We start from the raw sequence: 22,252 nt of genomic DNA on the forward strand, positions 1-22,252 counted from the left end.
AAATAAGAAGACACCTGTGCTGGAAGATGTTAGGTGGAGGTTATCCCGTCACAGCTACTTTTCTCCCCAGGCAGCTTAGAAAGGGGCTGCAGAAGATCCCTCTGGGATGGCAGCAGCAGGCAGGGTGGAACCAGGCTCCAGCACTTGGAGCCAGGTCTGGGCAGGTCTGCAGGCATGCAGGCACAACACCTGTTTTTGCCAAAGCTGCTCTGAGCTCATGCAGCTCTTCCTCGCAGCAGTGCCAGCAGCACAGAGGCTCTGCAGAGCACAGACCCAAACCAGAGTCCATCACAGCTGAACAGCACAGACTGGGGCAGCAGCAGGAGACCCTGAGAGCATCACAGCCTCAACAGGGAGACGGAGACCCCGAGGCATGGGCCAGAAATGAAGTCCTGTCAACCAGGAGCACTTGTACAAGAAACCAGCAGATGGCAACAGCACCTTGCTGTGTTCCCAGCGCTGTTCAGTTGGGAGTGGGTGGCCATCATCCAACAGGTCCTTCTTTTGCTGTTGGGGAATCCAGCAGCACAGACAAACCAACCTGGAAGCAATGGGATCTGTGCCATCTCCTGAGGGTTGTGAGCCCCTCCAGCAGATGAACAGCCATACAGAAACAACACGACATCAGCATCTTGTGACAACATCCACCAGGGACAGAGGCATTTGCTGACTAATATTTGAGCACATCATCCCCAAGTTTGTCCAACTGTCACATCAACTCCCAGCTCTATGCATACTGCTCCTCCCACCTCTCCTCAGCTTCTGCTATTGCTGGTTAGCCTAGAAGTGATGGTGACAAACAGTTCTCACTGTTTACCTCGAGTATGCTGCTGCACACTCAGCTATGACGAGCACAGCAAACCACCTCCAGCTCCTAACAGCCACGAGCTCTCTGTATCTCCATGCAGGAATTCCTCCCTCACGAGGCGGCTGCTGCAGAAGCACAACCCAGACTTGAGGAGAACACAGCACACGCTTCTCCCTGCCAAGGGAAGGATGGGCACGTGTTCCTCAGAGATGTGCCCTGGCAGAGCTGGCCTCAGCACGCCTGTTATGTTCTGGTCCACTCCCCTTTGCTTGAGCTGGTTAAGAAACATGAACATTGCTGATCGTGGTAGGTTTATAAAAATTCTCTTTTAATCACACAAAACTGAAGTTTGTGATGAAGACTAGCTTGACAGTTCCTCTTAAATACCAGTATGCATAAGACACTGCATTAGGCACTAGGCAGCAGCCAACATCAGTTAGAGTCTGGCAAGAGAAGCCATTTTAATACCTCCCTTCATACTGTGTGGAATTACAGGCTTTTGCAATACATAGTTTTCACTGACAGGTTATCCGAGGTTTCCCCTGCCCCACTTCTGTACATCAGTAAACCTTGTGTATTCACACCAGAGTAGGGTTAACATCAGTGGCATCACAACCATCAAAAAAGACAATTTTCTATACAAGATTTCTTTCTTTCTTTCTTTTTTTTGCAAAAGTTGCAACAGGATTAGTGCATTACGACAGAACCAGAGATAGAAAAGAAGTTGGCATGCTAGAGTCCAACACAAATAAAGACAATAGGCAGCTAGTTGTATGTACTATATTGACAAGATACTGATTGGTTACATGAAGAAACGTACAATACAAAATACAGAAGAAATCAGTTTTTCTTCCCTCTGCCCCACCCCAAAATACTCATAATTGATTTGGTCAATAAGTGGCTGAAGAGCCAGAGTTTGTCACTATAATGCTACAGTTTAGTGGTTGTTCTAGGCATATCGTACTGGTATCGCCTCAGCTTTTACACGTGGGTAACTTTAAACAAGGCTGTCTAGTCTCAATATCCCTTTGTTTCCAATAGTGAACTACAGTACTGTGGGACCTGGGTGCTGCTGGCCCTCACCCGTGGGAAGGGATGAGCTGGCTGGGCAGACACCAGGTCGTGCATCCACCACCACCAGGAAGAGGGAAGAGCAGAAGTTCATATATTAAAAAAGTGACTTAAGACTTAGAATTGAATTAGTATTTGTACAGAAAGGTGCAGGTGGAAGAACTCCCTCCAGCCTATGATCAGAAAGGGATGGAGAAATCACAGCAGCCACTGGCAGCAGCCGCTCTACGGTAAGTGCGATTGTTAGCATGGATTCCAGTCACGTCCTTCGAGGGCTCTGTCAGCTGAGATCAGCTGCTCAGTTGCTGCAGCACTGGCTCCTGCTGGGCTGACTGCTCTCCTGAAGGTCGACCACCCGATTCCTGCCCGGACCACCTGGAGCGTTCTGGGGTTCATTTTTTGGCAGTTTCTTGGCTAGGAAAGAAGCAACACATCAGCAGGCTGCTCTTATAGAGGCCAATCTCCCCCCCCCGCAGATCACACGCTGAGCTCAGCTCTGCTCCAGCCCGAGCCTCCACCTCTTAAGGAGCTCAGGATGGGACACTGCTGGCAGCACGAGTACATTAAACCTGCTCTGAGCTGTCATCAGTTCTGCTCCACCCTCATTCACCCCAGATAAAGGCAGAGAGGGAACGAGGTTTGCACTACCTGGGAGACTTCATACACAAGTCTAGCAACCGGTCATACACACACTCCAGTAAGAGCCCTCAGAACCTGGCTGACACAGATTCTGTGGTTTTCAGTAGGCTGTACTGCCAGTGCTCAGAGCTACTCCAGACAGCCTGTTCACACACACACAGTTACCTATTGCCATGAAGATTTCATTCACATTCATCGCTGTCTTTGCTGATGTCTCCATGAACAGCAAGCTGTTGTCATCTGCATACGTTTGTGCATCCTAGAAACAATCACACCAGAGTGATGAAGGCATCCTGCCAGGAGGAGGCCCATGCAGGCTCCACATGCTCCATTTGCTGGCATACTAAAGACTGAATTCGGCCTCTGCCCAGCCCAAAGTGGGCACTTCCACCCCAGCACAAACCCTGCCTGGCCAGGACAGCTGGGAGACATGCACCACTGACAGGACCACATGACTGAAGAGCCAGCAGCAAGAGCCAGGATACAGCAGCACAGGTTGTTTGTGAGCTACATGTGGACACTGTGTCTCAAGCAACTCAACACCTTGTACTTTGGTTGGCTGGGAGTTTAACACACTTTGCAACGTGCTGCCAGCAGTTCTGTGCACAGCTCTTTGAGATAAGAGCTTCTACTAAGAAATCTGCCTCAGACAACTTGAGGTAAGAGTTGTGAGGACTAGAAAACAAGCTTCAGGTGACTTATCTAAAAGATGCCTCTTCATACATTGCTGAAGGCAGCCCCTGATAAGAAGACAGAGAACAAGTTTGCATTATCAGCTGTTGCTATGGGCCTTCATAACTTAACTGTTACCAACAAGAGCTACAAGTATTGTGACAAACCTACAGGAGGAAGGCAGGCTTCAAGGGGCACCCTGGGGTCCTCAGTAGCATCAATCTCAACTTCCACACTTTCTCCTCAAAGTATTTTTGACATAGACACCTGACCAAAGAGCTGCTTTCCTGACTGCTCAGGTAGCAGCTGAACCAGATTCCCACTTACCTGGAAGTCCACAGCTCTCTTGGTAGCAAGGTCTGCCTTGTTTCCTGCTAGTGCAATTACAATATTGGGGCTAGCCTGCCTCTGCAACTCTTTCACCCAATTCTTGGCTCGTACAAATGTGTCCTGGAAGTAAACAGGAGGCAGTCAGGAAAGGCAGCCCCTTATTAATACACAATGAAGATGTGATTAGAACAAGTCTTTCCTGTAAGAAGCGTTCTGCCTCTACAGCACTTTGTAGCAGGATTCTTTATCAGCTTAGACAGCCTTGCTCAGAAACGAGGAAGTGACCACGAGTTTAAGAAAGTTTTACTGAGCTACCTGTAGGCAGGCACCTGCAGAAGCCCCAAACCCAAAACTCTCCCAGGGAACTGAGAAGCATTGGATGCAAAGCAGATGCCCCCCTCCCAGCAGACACTCGGGGCCCCGGCGCCGCACTCACTGTGTTGGTGATGTCGTAGACCACAATGGCTGCCTGGGCACCTCGGTAGTACATGGGTGCCAGGCTGTGATACCGCTCCTGCCCCGCCGTATCCCAGATCTCAAACTTCACCGTTGTGTCATCCAGACAGACCGTCTGCGTTAGGAAGGCAGCTGAAAGAGAATGGGTGTTGGCCTTATCTCCAGCTGGAGCTCCTACAGCAAGAGCCAGCAGCTCAGAGCAGTTCTGCTTTGCACAAGAGCTGGCAGAAGCCCCAGCCCGGCCAGCACTCTGCCACCTGCTGTGGAACTCACAGCTCCGCCGTGCTACAACTATGCAGGAACCAGAGAGCCACCGAGCAGCCAACAGACAGGTGGCTCCGAGCAGCCAGCAAGCAGCCTGCCGTCTCAGTGCTACTCCCTTTCCCAGGGGCCACCACCCAGATCCCACAGCACAGCTGCACACCCCCACCATTAGCTTCAGAGAGTGCCTCGGTGCCAAAGCACTGCACTCAGCCCAGTTACTCTGGGCTCCTTGGTTTAGAAACCAGTTATTTTCCTGGTCCAGGGAGCATAATGCCATACCTCCATTTCAGTTCTAACACAACCAGGCTTTACGCGGGCTGAAGTAGAACAGCAGATCGCTCACAAGGCCCCTGTGGCAAAGCATTGAGCCCTGCCTGCCTGTAAGCTGCCCTGCTCCCCCCATGGTCACGACGGGGACAGACGGAGCCTCTCTGCACATCTCCTCGCATTACTGCCCAGCAGGCTGGGTGCTGACTGACCTTTGACTGGTGACACCACACTGACTGTTTTAAGCCAAAGATCTGCTAGGCCTGAAGGAGTTGTGCAAGTAGTTTACTTTATCAGGCTACAAACAAGCTTGATATCCCAGGTCCTGGTCAGAAAACATAATTAAGGGCTGTAAACTAAACTGAATGCCTCAGTTCTAATTAGAAGCAGGAATTCAAATACTGGAAGATGCCTCAGAGGCAGAGTTGGTGGTTGCCATAGCACTGCTCTCTGGTGCGCTGATCTTCACACTAACAAACTGCAGACCAAGAGTTAAAGCATTAGCTGCTTGACTATTTATAGCAAAAAGCCCAGAGCAGACCGAAATAGCCATTAATACTCCTGATGCCCCTGGGCTGCATTACAAGGCCAGCATCTCTTAACCATCAGCATCTGGAGGTGGCACTCACCTCCGATCGTGCTCTCCTGGTACTCGTGGAACTGCCCCTTCACGAAGCGCAGAACAAGGCTGGATTTCCCCACCGCCGACTCTCCCAGGAGGACGAGTTTGAACTGACAGATTTTGTTTCCAGCAGCTGGTCCATTCGGTCGAGCAGCTCCACCTCGACCTGCCATCGTGGCCTAAGTGCAGGAGTGCCAAGAGATAAGGATGCTGGAGATTCTGCGCTGGATCCACCTGGAGGCAGGTTGCAACTGGAAGAGGAGCTCAGAGTTAGAGACACACCCCGGAGCAGCCCTACCAGTTCCAGCGGTTTTGACCCTCAGCCTCCATCAGCACAGGCAGCTGCTGCTCCTTCTACTGTGGAAGGTTATTGGCTGCACCACAGCACATCAGGCAGCTTCTAGCAGTCAGCAGCTCCCACAGCATCTGAAGTAGCACGGCCTCCTGAGAGCAGGGATACGGCGAGAGGAGCTCCCTCCCACCAGGCCTCCAGCACTTCCACTGTGTGCCGTGCTGCACACCCTGCTAGGGCAAGGCAGGCGGGGAGCAGCCAGCGCGCCAGTCAGGTTATCAGAGCTTCGTCCATCAAAACACTGCTCAGCTCATGGGAGGTAACTGAGGTTGACCTGAACTCCTTCCCCCTCTGCTGAGTTCAACACGTGGCGGCTTCAGACGGCAGTGAAACAGAGGCGTTTGTGTGCCCTGGGTAAGCCTCTACGGACAGCAGCACCGACCCACTCCTCCAGATCACAGGAGCAAGTTGTTATGCTCAGAACTGTAAAGGCCCTCACACAGAGCTACTAAACACTGCATCTTCAAGCAGTCCTCAAGGCCACCTCGGACCTCCTGCAGCAGCACGGAGGAGCTGAGAGCAGCCGGCCCAAGAGCAGCTGCCCCTGCAGCACTGCAGGTAGTTATCACTGAGCAGAGTCTAGACGGCCTTATCTGAAAGCAGGGCAGCACCTACAACAGCAGACCAGATCTCCAGCGTTGTGCAGAAGCACTGCACAAAGAGTGAGACGAGCTGTTCCACATCCACAGATAACCTCGAGTGGAGGCGCAGTGCCTCCCAAGCCATCAGCCACAGTGAACTGTATTCCTGTTCTCAGCTGCAAGCAGATAACGTTCCAAGCACCCAGTTTCACAGATTTCAGCAGATTTCCTGTATTCAACATGACTCCCACTTCCCGTCAGTGACAAATGCTACAACTCATCGCATCTGCTCTGTATCACCACTTTCCCTTCAACTCTCACAGCCCAAGTTTCTTGACAGACAAGCAGCAAACAAAGACCCTGACGGGCAGCTCCTCCACAGCGCATCCTGAGCTCCAAGAAAACACCTTTTTTGCTCAGAGTGAGCCCAGCACGTGCCCAGCAAACGGCACTCATATGAGCAGGAGCCCTGGAATGGTGTCCTGCAAGCCATGCTTCAGAGCAGAAGCTCCAGAGAATGCGGTGATCCGTGGAGCCGTTCAGCATGAAATCAGTTTGATCAGCAGGCGAGTCAGTCAGAAACCTACTGCCAGAGCAGTGCAGCACCATGCACTCAAGCAGGCAGGTGGGAAAGAAGCCTTGAGGAGCCCCCACGTGCAGTGAGATGCCCAAGTCGTGAAGCAGCCGCTGACAGCAGCGTATAACCAGAACCTGCCTCCCCGCCCCTGGAAGGACAGCCAGTGCTCTGACAGGATGAGAAAGCCTGAGAGGAAGCACACAGCTGCAGCTGGTTTTGCCGGACAGTGAGGAAGCAGCACTTTGCAGCTCTGGCCGGGAGCTGCTCGGTTATCACTGAGGTTCGAGGGGCGCAATGGAAGCCCCACATCTGAACCAACCTGGGAAAGTCTCCGCCTGTGGCAGTTCCTCCTCTAACTCAAGACTGCACAGCAGCAGCTTTTGCTTGCTTAACCTTGTATCCATGTACCAGGGCGGTCTATCAGCACACTGGCAAGCTCTGTCACCAGCTCAGACTAACATTCTGCACGTTCAAAGCCACGTGAATCATGCCTCAGTTGAGTTATGACCTCCCGAAACACGATAGGGGTGATTCCCAGAGCAAGGAAATGAGCCTGTTGACATCCTCAAGTCTTTGTGTGACCTACATTTCAGAGACTTCAGCTCATTTTACCATGAATTCAGATAGAATTGAGCAAGCAGGTCTACGTCCAGCTCACAGAAAATCAAGTTACCAGAGAACTGCTTCTGCTCTCTGCTGCGTTACAAATAACATCATTGCAGATTTGTTGGCTTACAACCAAAATACTCAATCAAAAGCCCCAGTGAAATATTTATCTTGTTAAATAGCTGACAGCGTTACATGAATTCCTCGGCGAAGGCAGCCCTGAAGGTACCGAGTGCTTTTGCTTCACCTACCACCGAATGGCAGCCGGCCATGGCAGCAGGAGCCTTGCTCCCACCCACAGCCTTAGCGCCCAGCCTCACCTGCGCCACACAGCATCTGTGCCGACCTCTTCCACTCTTAGCACTGCAATGCACGCTAAGAGTCATCTTCAAAAGCATTGCTGCCGTAGGAGCAGCACTGCACAAAGTAGTGCCAGCCCCACCAAGTTGGATCTGTTCCTATATTTCAGCTGCAACAGACAGCACGTCCTTCCCTCCACAAACAGTGGTGTCTGGGTCAGTAGGCTGTGATCTGGAGCTGCAGCTCTGCTAGGGAACGAGTCACTGCAGTTGCCAGCTGCCATCCCACAGCCTTACAGCACCGATTTACAGAGCCATATCAACCTTTGCCATGTGCTCCTCAGGTTGTACCACTATTCTAAGTCACAACTTCTCTGCAGAGTCTCCTGCCCAAAGACCTGAGCACGTTCATTTTAATTCAGAGGCAATCAGGATCTCCAGCAGGAAAAAGTTAACATTTGTGTTGCTGCCTACAGTCCCGAGCAAATGCAGTAAGTCTAAAATCAGTTCTTTTACATGCTTTTAATACGTGTATCTGCCTCCTGATACCTGCAGAAGGAAAACAAAAAACACAAGTCCAGCATCTGATATTTCAGGGCTACCAGCCCACAGTTACTGCTCAACCCACTGCAGACGCTGCACAGCTGGGCTGGCAGGACAGCATCACACCCAGGCACCCACAGCTGGAAGACCCAGAGCCAAGGAAGCAGCAGAGCCCTTCCCACTGCCCCACGATGGCAACTGAATCCTGGCCACTGTACTCAACAGCTGCCCTTTAATAGAGATGACTGACCTCTCAACTCGATTAACAAAGCTTTCTGAGCAAAATAAACCCTCCAGAAGTTTAGGAGGAGGTGAAGTTTCGGCTGCTTCTCAGGGCAGCACACACGAGGCCCACAGAGGTGCTGCTCAGGCTGAGCACAGCAGTCCAGCTGAGGGCTGGCCTGGGCCAAAGGGCTCACAGCTCAGCTCACAGCTCAGCCCAAGGCAGAACACTGCACCATGAAAACGTCTGCTAAGGCTGAGATTAAGCCTCATCTGCCAGATGACAGCACCCGAACCAGGCAAGTTGCTCCAAGCCTGTCAGGAAAGGAAGCCAGAAGAGCCGGGCACCCAATGGAGCTCTCTGGAAGATGAGGCAAGGACTGCAGCTGGTTTGACCATCAGGGGTGCAGCTCTACAGTCAAAGGGAGCTGCAGAGCCAAATTCCAACAGTGAAGCAGTCAGCTATAAAACTGCTTTCTCTGGCTTTTTATTTCCTTTTTCTTAATAGGACTTTCTATTGAGAACTGTCCTTTTTCTTTATCCAAGTGACTCAGCCTATACGCACAACAGAAACCAGCTACCTCAGCTCTGGGACCCAAGCAACATCTGTAGGATGTCACTCCAACTTTTGCAAGCTTCAGGCAATCCTAAGCCACATGCACTTCATTCATTTCCTGAGCAGAACACAGAGAACATCCTGCAGGGGCAAAGTGCGAGCAAACTCAAGTTGAAATTTCAAATTCATTTAAGAAAGCCACCTCAAACACCTTTAATATTCCCAGTCGGGCACTGAGGCCGTTCCACTGAGTTAACGCAACAGCAAAGATCAACTCTCACTCCCACCCTCCATGCAGCACTGCCATGCAGTCGGTTCTCAGGCTCAGAGCCTTGGGCTGCTCGTGTCCCTCGGGCCTTCTGCTAGGCTCTCACCCCCCTCCAAAGATGTTCAGCAATTATCCTTTACCAAAAGCTCCTGACAGCAACTAATAAGATGCAAAGTACTACACTTGGATACTGCCTTTGGAGGCACGGGTTTTAATGCCCAGACAGCTGAACGAGCACCAGCAACAAGACTTATCACCGTGCGGGCCACACTGGCGCTACAACGAAGCTCCATGCCTAATCCAGCAGGGGTTTTAATTCTGCAGAATAGCATGACTAATTGCTTTCAAAACTGCAGCTAGTGTGCTATTAGATCACCATGGGCTGAAGAGAGAAACATGCAATTAGGGCAGGCTGAGGTTCTGAGCTCCTGCCCTTCTCGTGCTTCGGGAAAGCATTTGAACCTGTAGGTGACCGGAGCCACCACATCCCCACCTGCTGACACCACAGCCAGCGAGCTCCAGAGCAGCAGATGGAGACCCAAGCATGCGAGCTTCCAGCACAGCTTCACTCAAGCCATGGAAACAGCACACTTGTAAGGACTGCTTTAAAAGCAGCAGGATGAGAGGCGGCAGCTTCCGAGCAAGTGTTAGCAAGACATAAATTGCAGCACACAACTCCTGTAGATGAGTTCTGCACCACCTTCATTTTATATAAGCTTCTCACTGGCTGTATGGAACAAAGTCCCACATCCCAGGCACCAAAGTCCCCCTGCTCCCACGTTAACCCCCTCTTGGAGGCCTTGCCTGCACTCAGTTATTCTTGGCACTGCAAGAACTTTGTCCAGTGTCCAGAAGCTGAAGCACTGCCAGGTTAACGATACTCAAGATTACTGCGTGGACCAACTCAAAACTGAACTAAGCTGTAATCCTGCAGGCAAGGTTCCCACCCCTCCTATTTCTTACACTGCTTGCTCTCAAAAGGCTCGACTTCATTCTGCCCAGAAGTCCAGCAACACACGCCCATAGACAGCACCAGACAGCAGAGCAGAAAACAGCCATCTTCGCCACAGGAGAGTCAGTGACCTTCATAATATCTTTCCCAGACTGCACAAAGATCTCCTGCCTCCAGTGGCTCCTTTTTTGGAGCACTACCATATCAAAGCAAACATGAAAACCGGTGTTTTCTTATCTGTTTATGTAGGACTACTCCAACAGTTTGTTCCCATGCTTCAGGGGAAGTTAGCACTCACATCAGAAGTTAGAGAGAGCACTATTATTCCCCATAATGTCACTTCCAGGAAGATTTGCTGTTTCTGGCTCACAGATGGAACGTTTTCATGGTTACTGACAATTTCACAGAATTTGCATAAGAGGACTTCAAACTTCACATCCCAGGGGAAGAAAAAAGCTGACTCTGCCATTCCTACATTCTGCCCTCTTCTAAGCACGCTGACCAAAATACTTCAGGCTACACCCACTTCATTAGCAGCGTTCCCATTTCACTTCCTGTGTCTGGGAGGACTTGGCACTATTCCCCCCTCCCTTCCTAAGGAGATGTGTGACCATCCAGTGGGTGACCGTGCAGCGCTCCATGGCAGGACTGAGCTGATGAGGTGCGGGGCCCGGAGCCAAAGCTGACCCCCCTCCTTTCCACGCAGAGCTTTGCTGCGATGACAACAATTTCACTTCTCATCACTGCTCCCCCACACCTCGAGGTTTGGCCAAGCACAAGCACCAGGCTGTTATTCAGCTTCGTTGCAGTCAGTGCCCAATCCATTACTGGCTTCGCTGTTACAGCAGTGACCCAAATCCAACTCTGTCCAGAGTAAAACCAGGTAAGTGTTTGACCACATCCCACATCCTCCTATTGAGCCAGCTGCCCCCTATACTGCTCTCTAACTGAAAGCCTTCCTCAGAACTTCTATTTTATCTTGCTCCCTCACCTGATGGGGTATTAAAGCCTTACCTAAACAGCCCTAGTGCCAGGCAGTGCAGGTCCCTTATCTTAAAATGAATGTAGTTTGAATTAGCCTACGGTATCTCAGCGGGAAAAACTGCCTATAGAGGTAGACTTGCTATGGAAGAAGTTGGCTGTTAGGGCATCCTGCTGAGACACAGTTGCTGAAGTCAAGCACGGCCTTTCTTAACCTTACAGGTCTGTACAGACTCTAGCTTTACCTGCTGTCCTCTCTCCAAGAGGGCCTTAAGGCCAACACTGCCCTACAGCAGTCAACAAACACTTCTGAACTCCTCACCCATTTCAGTCACAGCTTTCACCTTATTAGCAAAAAGCCTTAAGAGTCAAGGCACGAATGAGCATCAGTGGGACATTCCAAGGAAGTTCACTCAAACAGCACGGCATGTCAAGCCAACACAAATCAAAGTTATCTTTCTTTCTATGGTCTCAATCAAGCTTCAGGGCCCTGCGTTTAGAGAGTCAGGACTGCAGTTCAACGTTACACTGCATGGGGTGTCATGCTGGGCAGCTTGAGCATTTGGAAAGCCACCAGACAAAAAACTAAGAATAGTAGATGCAACTTGTTCCACATAGACTTAAAATAACATCTCAGTGCACTCTTCCCTCTGATTTCCTTACACATTTGGAAACCATCAAGGTCAGAGCTCCAACAGCCACACACAACAGCAACAAGTGAAGGGCCATAACTCCCGGGCAGGCTGGCTCACAGTGAGGTGCTGCCGTTAACCACGCAGCTCTCAGAAATCAGAGCTCTCCCACACTCAGTAGCACCTTGTGTACGACCAGAAACAGCAGCAGCTGCCACCACAGGGCCTCCCCAGGGCAGCCTGCTGCTCACCATGCAGCTGCAGGATCGGCCCTGTGGGATCACACAGCAGCTGTGCCAGGCAGCTGGAGGCTCTGTGTGTAAACATGGAGCCACGCGCTCGAGATCCCTTCCAAGGAAAGGGCAGCACTGAGGTCAGCTCTGTGCCACCACACTGAATTCCACACGTGCCCCAGAGCACAAAGCGATGGCGTCTTCCATCAGCAGCAATCCAAAAAGGTCTTAGCTCTACAGCAACTACTTCCAACAAATAAAGCCAAAGTCTTCATTTAGGCCATGCTCTGCCTAGGACCCAGCTGGCTTCCAACCTTCTGGAGCTCCTACACCCACCTCAGCACAGACTGACCACAACAAAAGGCCGGACCACAATCCTCGCGAGCAGCTCACCTTCCTCAGATCCCATTCAAATTCCAAGCAGCCACCGCTGTAGCACAGCAACACGAGAACGACCAGACAGGGGAGGAAGCATTTATTAACAGCAGGCCGCAGCGAGCAGCCGGGTCTGTCCTACCCGATCCGTAAAGGAGAACGACGCAGGCAGTTCCAGCCTGGGGCCGCCCAGCAGCGGCCGCCCCGCCCGCCCGGCACGGCACCCCGTGCACAGAGCCTCCCGGTGCCGCCGGCGGGCAGCGCTCCGCTCCCAGCGGCCGGCGGGGCCGGATCCCCACGGGAAGCGACCGACCAGCTCCGGCCCCCGCGGAGCGCGCGGCCGGGACACGGGGACGCGCACGGCCGACCGGCGCCCGCGAGACCGCGCCCCGTCCCCACCGCTCGGCTCCTGCCCCGGCCGGGCGGACACTTCGGGAGCCGGGCCTGCGCGATACGGGGCGCTGCAGCCAGCCGCCGGGCCGGGCCGAGCAGCGGGCCTGGAGCCCCGCGAGCCTCGGGCGGGGCAAAGCGCAGCCCCTCACTCACCGCCCGCAGGGCCGCTCCCCGCCGCGGGTGCGTCTCGCAGGCCCCTGCCCTCACTTCCGCCTTTACCCGTTCCGCTTCCGGACCCGTTCGCCAGTTCCGCTCCTGCCTTGCAGGTCACGGGCAGCTGCAACTGCCAATCATCTTTGTCCCGCCTCATCGTGTCTCCGCCTCCTGCGGGGGGCGCCGTGTCACGTGATCTGCAACGCCACTGCCTGTCCCTCGCAGAGCGCCATGGGAATTGTAGTCCGGAGCCCCCCGGCAGCGCTCCGGGCCGCGGGGGCATTGTGGGACACGATCTTCGGACGAGGTCCGGGGCGGGAGGGAACGGGTTGGAGACCCCGATGCGCGTAAACCCCGCCGCCCCGCCCGCACGCGCTCCCCGCCCCGCAGCTCGGCCCCATCCCGTCCGCAATCCCCCCCCAGCAGCGCAGCCCGGAGATGTAAAAATAGAACTTTTATTTCCCGTTCCGTCTGTGCGGTCCGGAGGGGCGCAGAGGAGAGAGGGGCAGTGCCGACCCCGGCGCACAGAACAACGGACAGCGCCCGGGGGCAGCGCTGGTCCTGCACGGCACCGGCCCGGGGTGCCACCATCCCCCCGAGCCCCGCTCGCAGCGGCCCCGCATCGCCCCGGGTGGCGGCCGGCGCCCAACACCGGGCACGAGGGGCGTGCGGCCCCGGGGGAGGGTTTACAAAAAGTCCCGTGGGCGAGAAGAGTATCAAAACCGGTATCAAAATCCGTGCAGAACGGCCGGGAGCGACGCGAACCCGGGCCCGCACCGCGCGCTAGATGCGTCTCCGGAGTCGGGGGGTCCCGGTCCCTCCGCCCTCCCGCTGCTCAGCGGGCGCTGGCGGAACCGGAGCGGGGCTGCGGGCGGGCGCGGGCCGAGCAGCCCGGGAAGGATTGGGCGAAACGGGGCGGCACTGCGGGCAGCGGGGTCGGGGACTGCGGGACGGGACGAGGCGGGCGCGGCGCGGGCTGCGGGGCGGCGGGGGACGGCGGGCGCGGTGCTTCCGTGCCCAGGCCCGAGGCCCCGGAGGCTGCGGGAACGGAGCGGCTGCGGGCGGGGGTGGAGCCCCGGGAGGCGGTAGGGGCCGGCGGGGGTCGGGGGGGCGGCGACGAGGCTCCGGGCGGGCGACGAGGACACGCGGGGGGCGGGGGGCGGCCCTGGAGCAGCTCCAGCACGCGCTGCAGCTCCCGGCCGAGCTGCGAAACCTCGCGGTTGAGGTGGGCGATCTGCAACGGGGACGGAAAGCGGTGAGCCCCGACGGGGCGGGTGGGCCCCGCACTCCCGGGCGGCCCCGCACCTCCCGGCTCAGCCGCACGATGCTGCGCTCCGCCGCCTCCACCTCCGCCGCCAGCGCCGGGCCGCGTTCCGCAGTCCCTGCCGAAAAGACACCGCACGTCGCTGGGATCCCCTCGCTCCCCCTCTATCCCCTTCCCCCCCCCCACCATTTGGCACGGCCGTACCTGATGGCGGGGAGCCCCTGGGCGCGTCCTGCAGCCGAGGGGCCGCGCCGAAGCAGAAGGTTCGCACCTCCCGGGTACCCCCGTCGTCTTCGATTCCGTCCACCACTCTGCGGGGGAGCAGTGAGGAACCCAACCTCGTCCTCACCGTATCCGCCTCCGCCTCCTCCCGGACACGTGCAGCCCTCGGCCTTACCTGGGGCTGAACTCGAGGGGTCCAGGGGCGTTCAGGGAGGGGCCGAGGAGACGAGCCGCCCTCCGGCCCCCGCCGCCCCCCACCTCCCCTCGGGGCCGCGCCGTGGGGATGCCGCGCTCGTCTCCGCGAGGAGCGCCGGGGAGTCGCGTGGAGCTGCTACGTGGGGGCAGCAGCGGTTCGCGGGGGGTGACGGCGGGGGGCGATCGCTGGAAGACCTCATCCGCCTCTTCCTCGTCTTCTGCGATGCAGGGGAGGGGCTGCTCCGGGCCGGGGCCGCTGTCCGAGCGGGGCTGCGGGTGTGGGCGGAGGGGTCAGCGCTGCTCCCCGCACCCCGCGGCTCCCCACACCCGACAGCACGAACCTGCGACGCCTGCGAGAGGCGCGGGGAGCGGGCGAAGCGGCCGAGCCCCTGAGGGAGAGATTTGGAGACGTCAGCGGGTAGAGTTGTACCCGCCTCGGGCCGCAGCCCTCGGTGCCCCCGGGCAGCCCAAAGGCCGGCCCCAAACTGCAGTCCCGCAGCTCCGTGCCGGCCTCCGGGGTTCGCTGCCCACGTCTGTCCTCTCCTGCTCTCAGTGCTGTGCTGGGCCCCAGAACTCAGCCAGAGCCACGGCCGAGACCCCACTGTCAGGACATCACCTTCCCACGGGCAGCACGGGGCTCCTGCAGGACACAAGGCGCTTTGCTTGCATCCCCCTCGGTTTGTTCATACCTCTCCCCAGTGAGGGACAAAGCTCTTTGGTGCAGGGAGCGACCTTCCGCCCTGCCCAGGGGGCGGTGTGTGTCGGGGGACACTCGGCGCAGCCTCCACTGCTCTGAGCCAGGAAGGGAGGGAGGAGGTGAGCAGAGGACTCCCCGGCAGCATGACTCGACTCGGCCGCCTCCTGCGGGGGGGCCGCGTCCCGGCTGCCTTCCCCCCACCTCCTTCCAACCCACTTCCAAGCCCCGCATCCACCTCAGCCTCCTCTGCTGCAAACGCTCTTGCTTTGGCTTTGAAAGTGCCCGGGTTGCGCAGAGCTGAGAAAAGCCGCCGGGACGTACCTGCACGGGGCGGCAGAGCCGCGGAGCCTCGGGAGCGCGAGAACCGAGCAGACGAGCTCCCCATCCCGGCCACGCAGAACCCCAGCCCTGCTACCGGCTCTGGGGACGCGAGGACGGGAAAGGGCCTGCGGGGGAGGACACGCACCCACCTCCATCTCGCTGCCCTCCCGCAGGTTGAAGGTGAGGTCTTGGTGGATGTCCGCTGCGAACTTGCTGGCGTACTCGGGGTAGAGCCGCAGCACCTCGCGCAGCCCCCGCAGCCCGATGTACTGCAGGTCGCAGTAGGTCAGCGCCTTTACGTCCGCATTGGTTTTGATCACCGGGTCCCTGCCGGCCAGGTCGGCGCCGATCAGATCCCCTTTGCCTGCAGGAGGGGATGGGGCAGGAGGGGCTATGGCGGTGCCAGCCCCGTACCGGGCGGGCAGCAACGCGCTGTGGGGACGGCCCTCACCGAGGATGGCCAACACCACGCTGTCCCTCAGCACCTCGAGGGAGCCGGAGCAGACGAAGTAGTTGGCTTGCAGCGCGTCGCCTTGCCGCAGCAGGTACTCGCCCGGCGCGCAGAACGACGTCTTGATGTGCAGCGAGAGGGAGCGCAAGCAGCCTCGGCTGGCGGTCTCGAAGATGGGCAGCTGCAGGATGTCCTTGTTCAGGTGCATGGCCACGTCGGCACGGAGCTCGTCGGGGAAGTCATGCAGCAGCTGGGGAGAGAGGAGCCGGGATGGGGGAATGGAGCATCCCTGCGCCCCGTAGGGCTGGGAGCGTTGGCGGGACCTCTCTGCACGGCAAACTCAGGACAGCTCGGGACAGGCTGCCCTGCTCCTGTGCACGGCTCTGATCTCTCCAGCAGCAGAACACGGACGTGTGCACACACACACGCCTGCACTCCTGTCACTGGCCTTGGGTGCAGGCGGAGAGAGGAAGGTCCAGCCCTGCCAAACCTTCCTACCTCGTTAGCATCTATGCCGTTGTTCACCGACCAGGTGGTCTGGAAGTACTCCAGCATCCTCTGCTTGAGCTGCTGGGGCAGGCGGTGCACGCGGATGAAGTCCTTGAGGTCCTTCATGCGGGTGTGGTAGAGCGAGCGGCGCGAGTACATGCGCTGGATGATGGCCGTGACGTTGCCAAAGACAACGGCGTGCATCAGCGCTGGGGACCAGGAGGCAGTGTCAGCCCACGGGGGGGGCAGGGCCAGGATGGGCTGTGCTCGGTGGCACCGTGGGGCTGAAGCTACGTAGTCGCATCCCCATCTCCTCCCCCGGGTACCCGCCTCACCCCCGATGAGCATGGTGCAGATGGAGAAGATCTTCTCGGCATCCGTGTTGGCGCAGACGTTGCCGAAACCCACGCTGGTCAGGCTGCTGAGGGTGAAGTAGAGGGAGGCGATGTAGGCGCTGCGGATGGAGGGCCCCCCCGCCGAGTTGTTGATGTAGGGAGCCTCCAGCCTTTTGCCCAGCTCGTGCAGCCAGCCTGCCAAGCACAGCCCAGGGTCAGTGCTCACCAAGGGGCAGCCACCACTCAGCACAGCCGCAGCCCTGCCCTGCTCCTCTGCAGGAGGAGGCGGCCAGAAGTTCTGTGCCCACACTCACCGATGTCCCAGGTCAGCGGGTCGTTGCTCTCCATCTCCTTGCGGCCGATGACGTACCAGATGCACGCCATCCAGTGGGCCAGCAGCGCAAACACAGACATGAGCAGCGTCAGCACCATGGCGCTGTACTGCGAGTACCGGTCCAACTTCTGCAGCAGCCGCAGCAGCCGCAGCAGGCGCACCGTCTTCAGCAAATGCACCAGCGAGGTCTGAGGAGCAGGCAGGAGGGTGAACCTGGCAGAACTGCAGGAAGGGCCGGGAAGGACCCCCCCGCCTTCCCCCGGGGCAGAGACCCTCCACCGCTCTCCACGACTGCAGGAGGGTCGTGGGCTATAGAATGGGCTGGGAGGCGCTCCCCACCGTGCAGCCATAGAGCCCCTCTCCCCACCCTCACCACAGTCACGTTGAAGATGTAGAGCAGGTCGAAGGGCAGCGCGGCAATCAGGTCCACGAAGAACCAGGTGGCCACATAATGGATGCAGATGGAGTGGGGCTCGTACACCACCTGGCCAGAGTGGCTCACATACGTCGTTCGGAAATTCAGGATGATGTCTGTCCCAGGGGGAGCACGGCAGCCCTGAGTGCCCCACTGCAGCTGGGGGGCTGGGCTGGGTCCAGCCAAGGTCATCCTCGTGCCCAAGTCAGGTGCGCATCCCTGGGCACAGACCTACCCAGGATGAAGAGCATCTCCACCGCGATGTCGCTGACGATGGTGCTGCGCGCGGCCGAGAGGCTGTCCTCTGTGCTGGTGAAGCAGACGTTGTAGGGGACAGTGACAGCCACGTAGAAAGTGGCCACCAGGATCAGCCAGTCCCAGAGGGCCTTGAAGATGCTGTAGTGCAGCAGGATGAAGTGGGCTTTCTGCACCGAGGCCACTTTGTACTCAGGGATGGAGGGCTTGTTCTCAAACACGTTCTGAGGGAGCAGAGGGCAGCGGTGGCACAGGAATGGTCCCACTTTGCAGGCCCCCGTTCCTGGGATGCCCCAGGACCCAATGACATGGTGATGGACACAGCTGTCTGGTGGGGCACGTAGCACACAGGCTGCACCGAGATCACCCCAAAGCCAGACAGAGTAACCGATTACTGCCATAAATTGATGTTGCACTAATGCTATTAACAGCAACCCACTGTCAGTGCCAGCTGCTGCCTTGAACAGCCCCACATGCAAATTCACACGCAGTGGGCAGAGCCCACCACCACCCTCTGCACTGGCACCGATGGCATTGCTGCCTCTCCTGTCCCTTTCCTCCCAGGCTCAGCACTGCTGGTTGCACCCACATCCCTGCAGCAGGCTGGCACAGCGTGCTGCTGCTGGGAACCACTGCTTATGCACCCAGTGCATGGTAACGGCACTCCCTGGGGCACCTGGGCTTCCCCACAGCTCACGCAGAAAAGAGTCAACACGCAAGAGCTGCCAAAAGCTCTGCTTTCCCCACGGCATCCTCTGCTCTGCTGCCTACCAGCAACCTTTGCACCAGACCATGGTGCAGCTGCCTGCATGTCCGTGCCTTGGGGGACAGCGAGGAGCATGGCATGGGGAGAGCGCCCCGGCGATGCCAGGCTCCATGTGCACCCGGCTCCTTACCCGATTGATTTTCATCTCACCACGGTCCTGCCGTGCAAACTGGCTGCTCAGACGGTGCAGCACCGTCCTGCCCTGCCTCCGTGCTGCCCGCAGGTGTGAGCTGCCAGGTTTCTTGCTCCTCTGCTTCTCTGCAGAGATGATGTGCTGATTTAGCAGGACCACTCCCCAAAGCTGTGGAAATGAGCCCCTTTTCTCCCATCCCCCTCCCCTGGGAGCCACTCGGAGCTCAGAGAGGTCCCGGGGTCTCTCTGAGTGCACTGAGATGGGACACAACGCCAGGCAGGAGCAACTGGAGCTGGGATCCCACCCACGGCTGTGAGCCTCGGATCCCATCCCCACCCCACCACTACAGCTCACCCTCCTTCCTGTCACTTGGATGGCTCTTGCCCCGGCTCTCTGTGATGTCCTTGAAGGAGACGAGGAACAGCACCACCTCCCCCTTCTCGTTCTTGATGGGCATGATGTCCAGCAGACACCAGAATGCAGCTCCTGTGTTGAGGAGAGGAAAGGGTAGGCAGGAAGCCCCTCCGAGGGCTGAGTTCTGTCCAGAGCTGTCCATGGGGCCCCACACCCTGTGCCACTCACCACCCTTCTTGTAGAAGCAGACCTCGGCCTGCTGCTCCTGCTTGCCCTCCAGCACCTTCTCGATGCGCTGCAGGACGGGCTCGCTGGTCTCAGCCCCGCAGAGGAAGCGGCAGCTGCAGTTCTTCTGCATCACCTCGGTGCGGGCGAAGCCGGTCAGGTCGCAGAAGCCGTCAGAGCAGTAGACAATGGGGAAACCACGGCGGACCTGAGCGTTGGCCAGGATGAAATTGCTGTCTGAAAGGAGACACGGCAGCCCCTGAGAGCTCGGGGCTGTTCTAGGGGGCACCCCCCCTCCTCCCCAGCAGAGCAGTGGCCACACGTCGCCGTCTGCACCAGGGGACGCACAGCGGGTGGCTGCACGCCCCGCACTCACCCAGCGCCAGCAGAGCCAAGAGGAAACACACCCCATGCTGTGCCCTGCGTGAGGAGATCCCAATGCCAGGCCCCCCTTGCTCTGCCACCCCACAGGTCCCAGCCACAGGCAGGACCCCAGCCCAGCCCCACCACACTGTGAGGGGAAGGAGTTCGCTGCAGCCTCTGGCTCTCCTTGCAGTGAGCCACGATCCCACACGAGGTGATCCGCGCCTCCCCCTCACCATCTGCTGCTCCCACCTCCCTGCTGGGTGTGGAGCTTAGCAGGGGACAGTCAGTGTGGACAGGCAGTGCCAGCCCCTGCGGCCCCCTGCCCAGCAGAGGGATGGGAGCGATGCCACCGAGCCCTGAGCCCACTCCAAGCCAGGGAAGGATAGAGGTGTGTGTGGCTGCCACAGCACTGCAAGCTCACTGCCTCCCAGCCTCACCCCTGCCCTGCAGGACAGCCCTGGGCTGGGCTCTATCAGCAGGGCTGCACACGCTGGCCACAGGCTCTGTGCCAGCCAGCCAGATGGCTTTGTGCTTTAGCTCAGGGAAGGGTGTGCACAAGGGCAGCAGGGAAGTGGGATGCACGGCCAGCAGGGTCTGCATTCACACCCACTGAGGGCAGAATGGGGGCCACCATCCAGATGCAGTCTCAAGCTCGAGGGTCGCAGCCCAGCATCCCTGCATTCCACAACCCCCAGCACCCAGAAAAACATCATCTTCCCATTTCACAGCATAGGGGAGGGAGGCCCACCGCAGATTACAGTGCAAAGCCAAGCCAGGACAGAGCAGCCTGGGCAAGGGCAGCAGGGAGCCACATACAGCCCTGGTGCAATGGGAGGTGCAGCAGGGCCACCACGGTACAGCTCAACCCCGGATTAGCTTGGAGAAGCAAAAATAGCTGTGACTAAGGCCAGATTTTTGCTCTGGGGAGCCGGGATTACTATGGTGTCCAGGGTCTGTTATTAGAAAGGAAAAAAAAGGCTCTCACTGGGGAGCGGCGCAGCCACAAAAGGGACTGCAGCCCCACTGTGGTGATGGCTTGCCTGGACGAGCAATGCAGGGCCTATTAGGCAGCAGCTGTGTGGGAGAGGCAGGGTTAAGTCGTGCCACATATCACTGCAGCTAAAGCCCCTCTCCATGGCAGATAAAGCCGATAAGAGACGCATCAAACCCACAAAGCCAGACACTGTTTAAAAGCACCCGTAGGGCGGGTTCAAGCCATCGAAGGCAGGATGCTGTTGGTCACCCTTGCCCTGTTGGGGAAACTCTCAGAGTGGGCATGCTCCAGGCTCCAAGCATCATCAGAGCAGTCCCAGCACAGCAAGAGATGGAAATCCTGCGAGGCCTGGCAGATTCTGGGGAGGTGTGGGGCTGGCTATGGTCACAGCCCATCCCTGAGTGGCTGCATGGTGCCAGTACTGCCAGAAGCTGGCATGTTGCACCCCCCTCCCCAACGTGCCAGGGCTTCAATCTGTCCTGGCCCCAGCACAGGGGCATGGAGACAGGGAGGAACCCAGCTCCCAGGCTACTCCAGCACCTCCAGCTGCAGGAATTGGCTCCAGAATGGGCACTGCTGGGCTCCGCTCCAGACTCTGCCATAGCACTCTGCTGACAGTGCCCACATCTCCCAGGGACGCAGCTCCATGCAATGGCTTGGGCTGGAAGGGACCTTTAAGATCACTCAGTGCTCGCTGCAAGCAAACGAGACGCTCTTACAGCAGGTAGAGGCCAGCCCAGCACCTCCAGGGGGTGGGGACTGACAGCCAGCACCGCAACAACGGGGCTCTGGAGCTCCAAACCACATTGGTGGCCAGTATGCTCTGTGCCACGGGTACAGCAGGCAGGCGCTGTGGTGCGCGGCCATCCCACGGCATCCCGCAGTGCCGGGTGTTCCCAGGGTAGCACCCAACTCCCTGCTCCCATCCATCTCTGGGGGGCTCCCGACCTGGCTGCTGCTGTCACACCGGGAATTTGGGGCTGGGGCAGAGCAGGGCGCTGCCCTCCGCACGGCGAGCCCTGAACCGGGGCCGCCTCTCCTGCCCCCTTCCCGGGGACGGCAATCAGTGCAGAAGGGGCGCAGAGAACCCCGTCAGCCCCGGCCGGGTTCTGTCCCTGATGCTGAGCGGGGCCGGGGTCCTCCCGGCGCACCGACAGCGGGGAACGGGACAACGGGACAACGGGACACTGCCGGCCGGCTCGGGGACTGCGCGTGGCGGGGGAGATTGAGCCCGGCCGAGGGACAGACAGCTTGGGGGTCCGCGCGAACCGCCCGGCCCCGGGGGCTGCGATGCCGTCCCGAGGGGCACCGCCTCCCTCTGCCCGCCCCCCGCCGCGGTCCCGGGGCGCAGCCCTACGTGTGCCATCGAAGCGGGTGGCGATGGTGTCCAGGAAGGTGTTCTGCGGAGCCAGCAGACCCTTCATCACCGGCATCGTCCCTCCGGGCCGCCCGCCCCGGACTGCGGAACCGGGCTCCGCCGCTCCGGGGCCCCTCCGCAGGTGCTGCCCCAACGGCGCGGGTAATCCCGGCTCGGCTCGGCCCGGCCCGCCCTGGGCTTCGGCTCCGCCCCCAGCCCCGCCTCGG

The 22,252-nt window shown here is 58.2% G+C and overlaps 2 protein-coding genes across 2 annotated transcripts; both read right to left on the bottom strand.

Annotated features, from left to right (window-relative positions):
* Window positions 1-1,115: 1,115 nt before the first annotated feature.
* RAB5C (RAB5C, member RAS oncogene family) lies at window positions 1,116-13,011 on the bottom strand. The gene is made up of 6 exons (XM_085211121.1): window positions 12,853-13,011; window positions 5,137-5,380; window positions 3,957-4,108; window positions 3,518-3,640; window positions 2,684-2,777; window positions 1,116-2,293 (listed from the first exon to the last, which is right to left on the bottom strand). Exons 2-6 carry the CDS (start codon window positions 5,300-5,302, stop codon window positions 2,178-2,180), a joined length of 651 nt encoding a protein of 216 aa, XP_085067247.1. The 5' UTR covers window positions 5,303-5,380; window positions 12,853-13,011; the 3' UTR covers window positions 1,116-2,177.
* Window positions 13,012-13,321: 310 nt separating this feature from the next.
* KCNH4 (potassium voltage-gated channel subfamily H member 4) lies at window positions 13,322-22,232 on the bottom strand. Its single transcript, XM_085211124.1, has 16 exons — window positions 22,026-22,232; window positions 19,312-19,545; window positions 19,084-19,215; window positions 18,727-18,854; window positions 17,811-18,054; window positions 17,534-17,691; window positions 17,141-17,348; window positions 16,827-17,021; window positions 16,501-16,700; window positions 16,003-16,252; window positions 15,701-15,915; window positions 14,875-14,922; window positions 14,514-14,803; window positions 14,321-14,427; window positions 14,158-14,234; window positions 13,322-14,086 (listed from the first exon to the last, which is right to left on the bottom strand). Exons 1-16 carry the CDS (start codon window positions 22,099-22,101, stop codon window positions 13,688-13,690), a joined length of 2,961 nt encoding a protein of 986 aa, XP_085067250.1. The 5' UTR covers window positions 22,102-22,232; the 3' UTR covers window positions 13,322-13,687.
* Between the last annotated feature and the right edge of the window lie 20 nt (window positions 22,233-22,252).

Source organism: Meleagris gallopavo, chromosome 29, assembly GCF_905368555.1.
Source record: "Meleagris gallopavo chromosome 29, MGAL_WU_HG_1.1, whole genome shotgun sequence".
Classification (NCBI taxonomy): domain Eukaryota; kingdom Metazoa; phylum Chordata; class Aves; order Galliformes; family Phasianidae; genus Meleagris; species Meleagris gallopavo.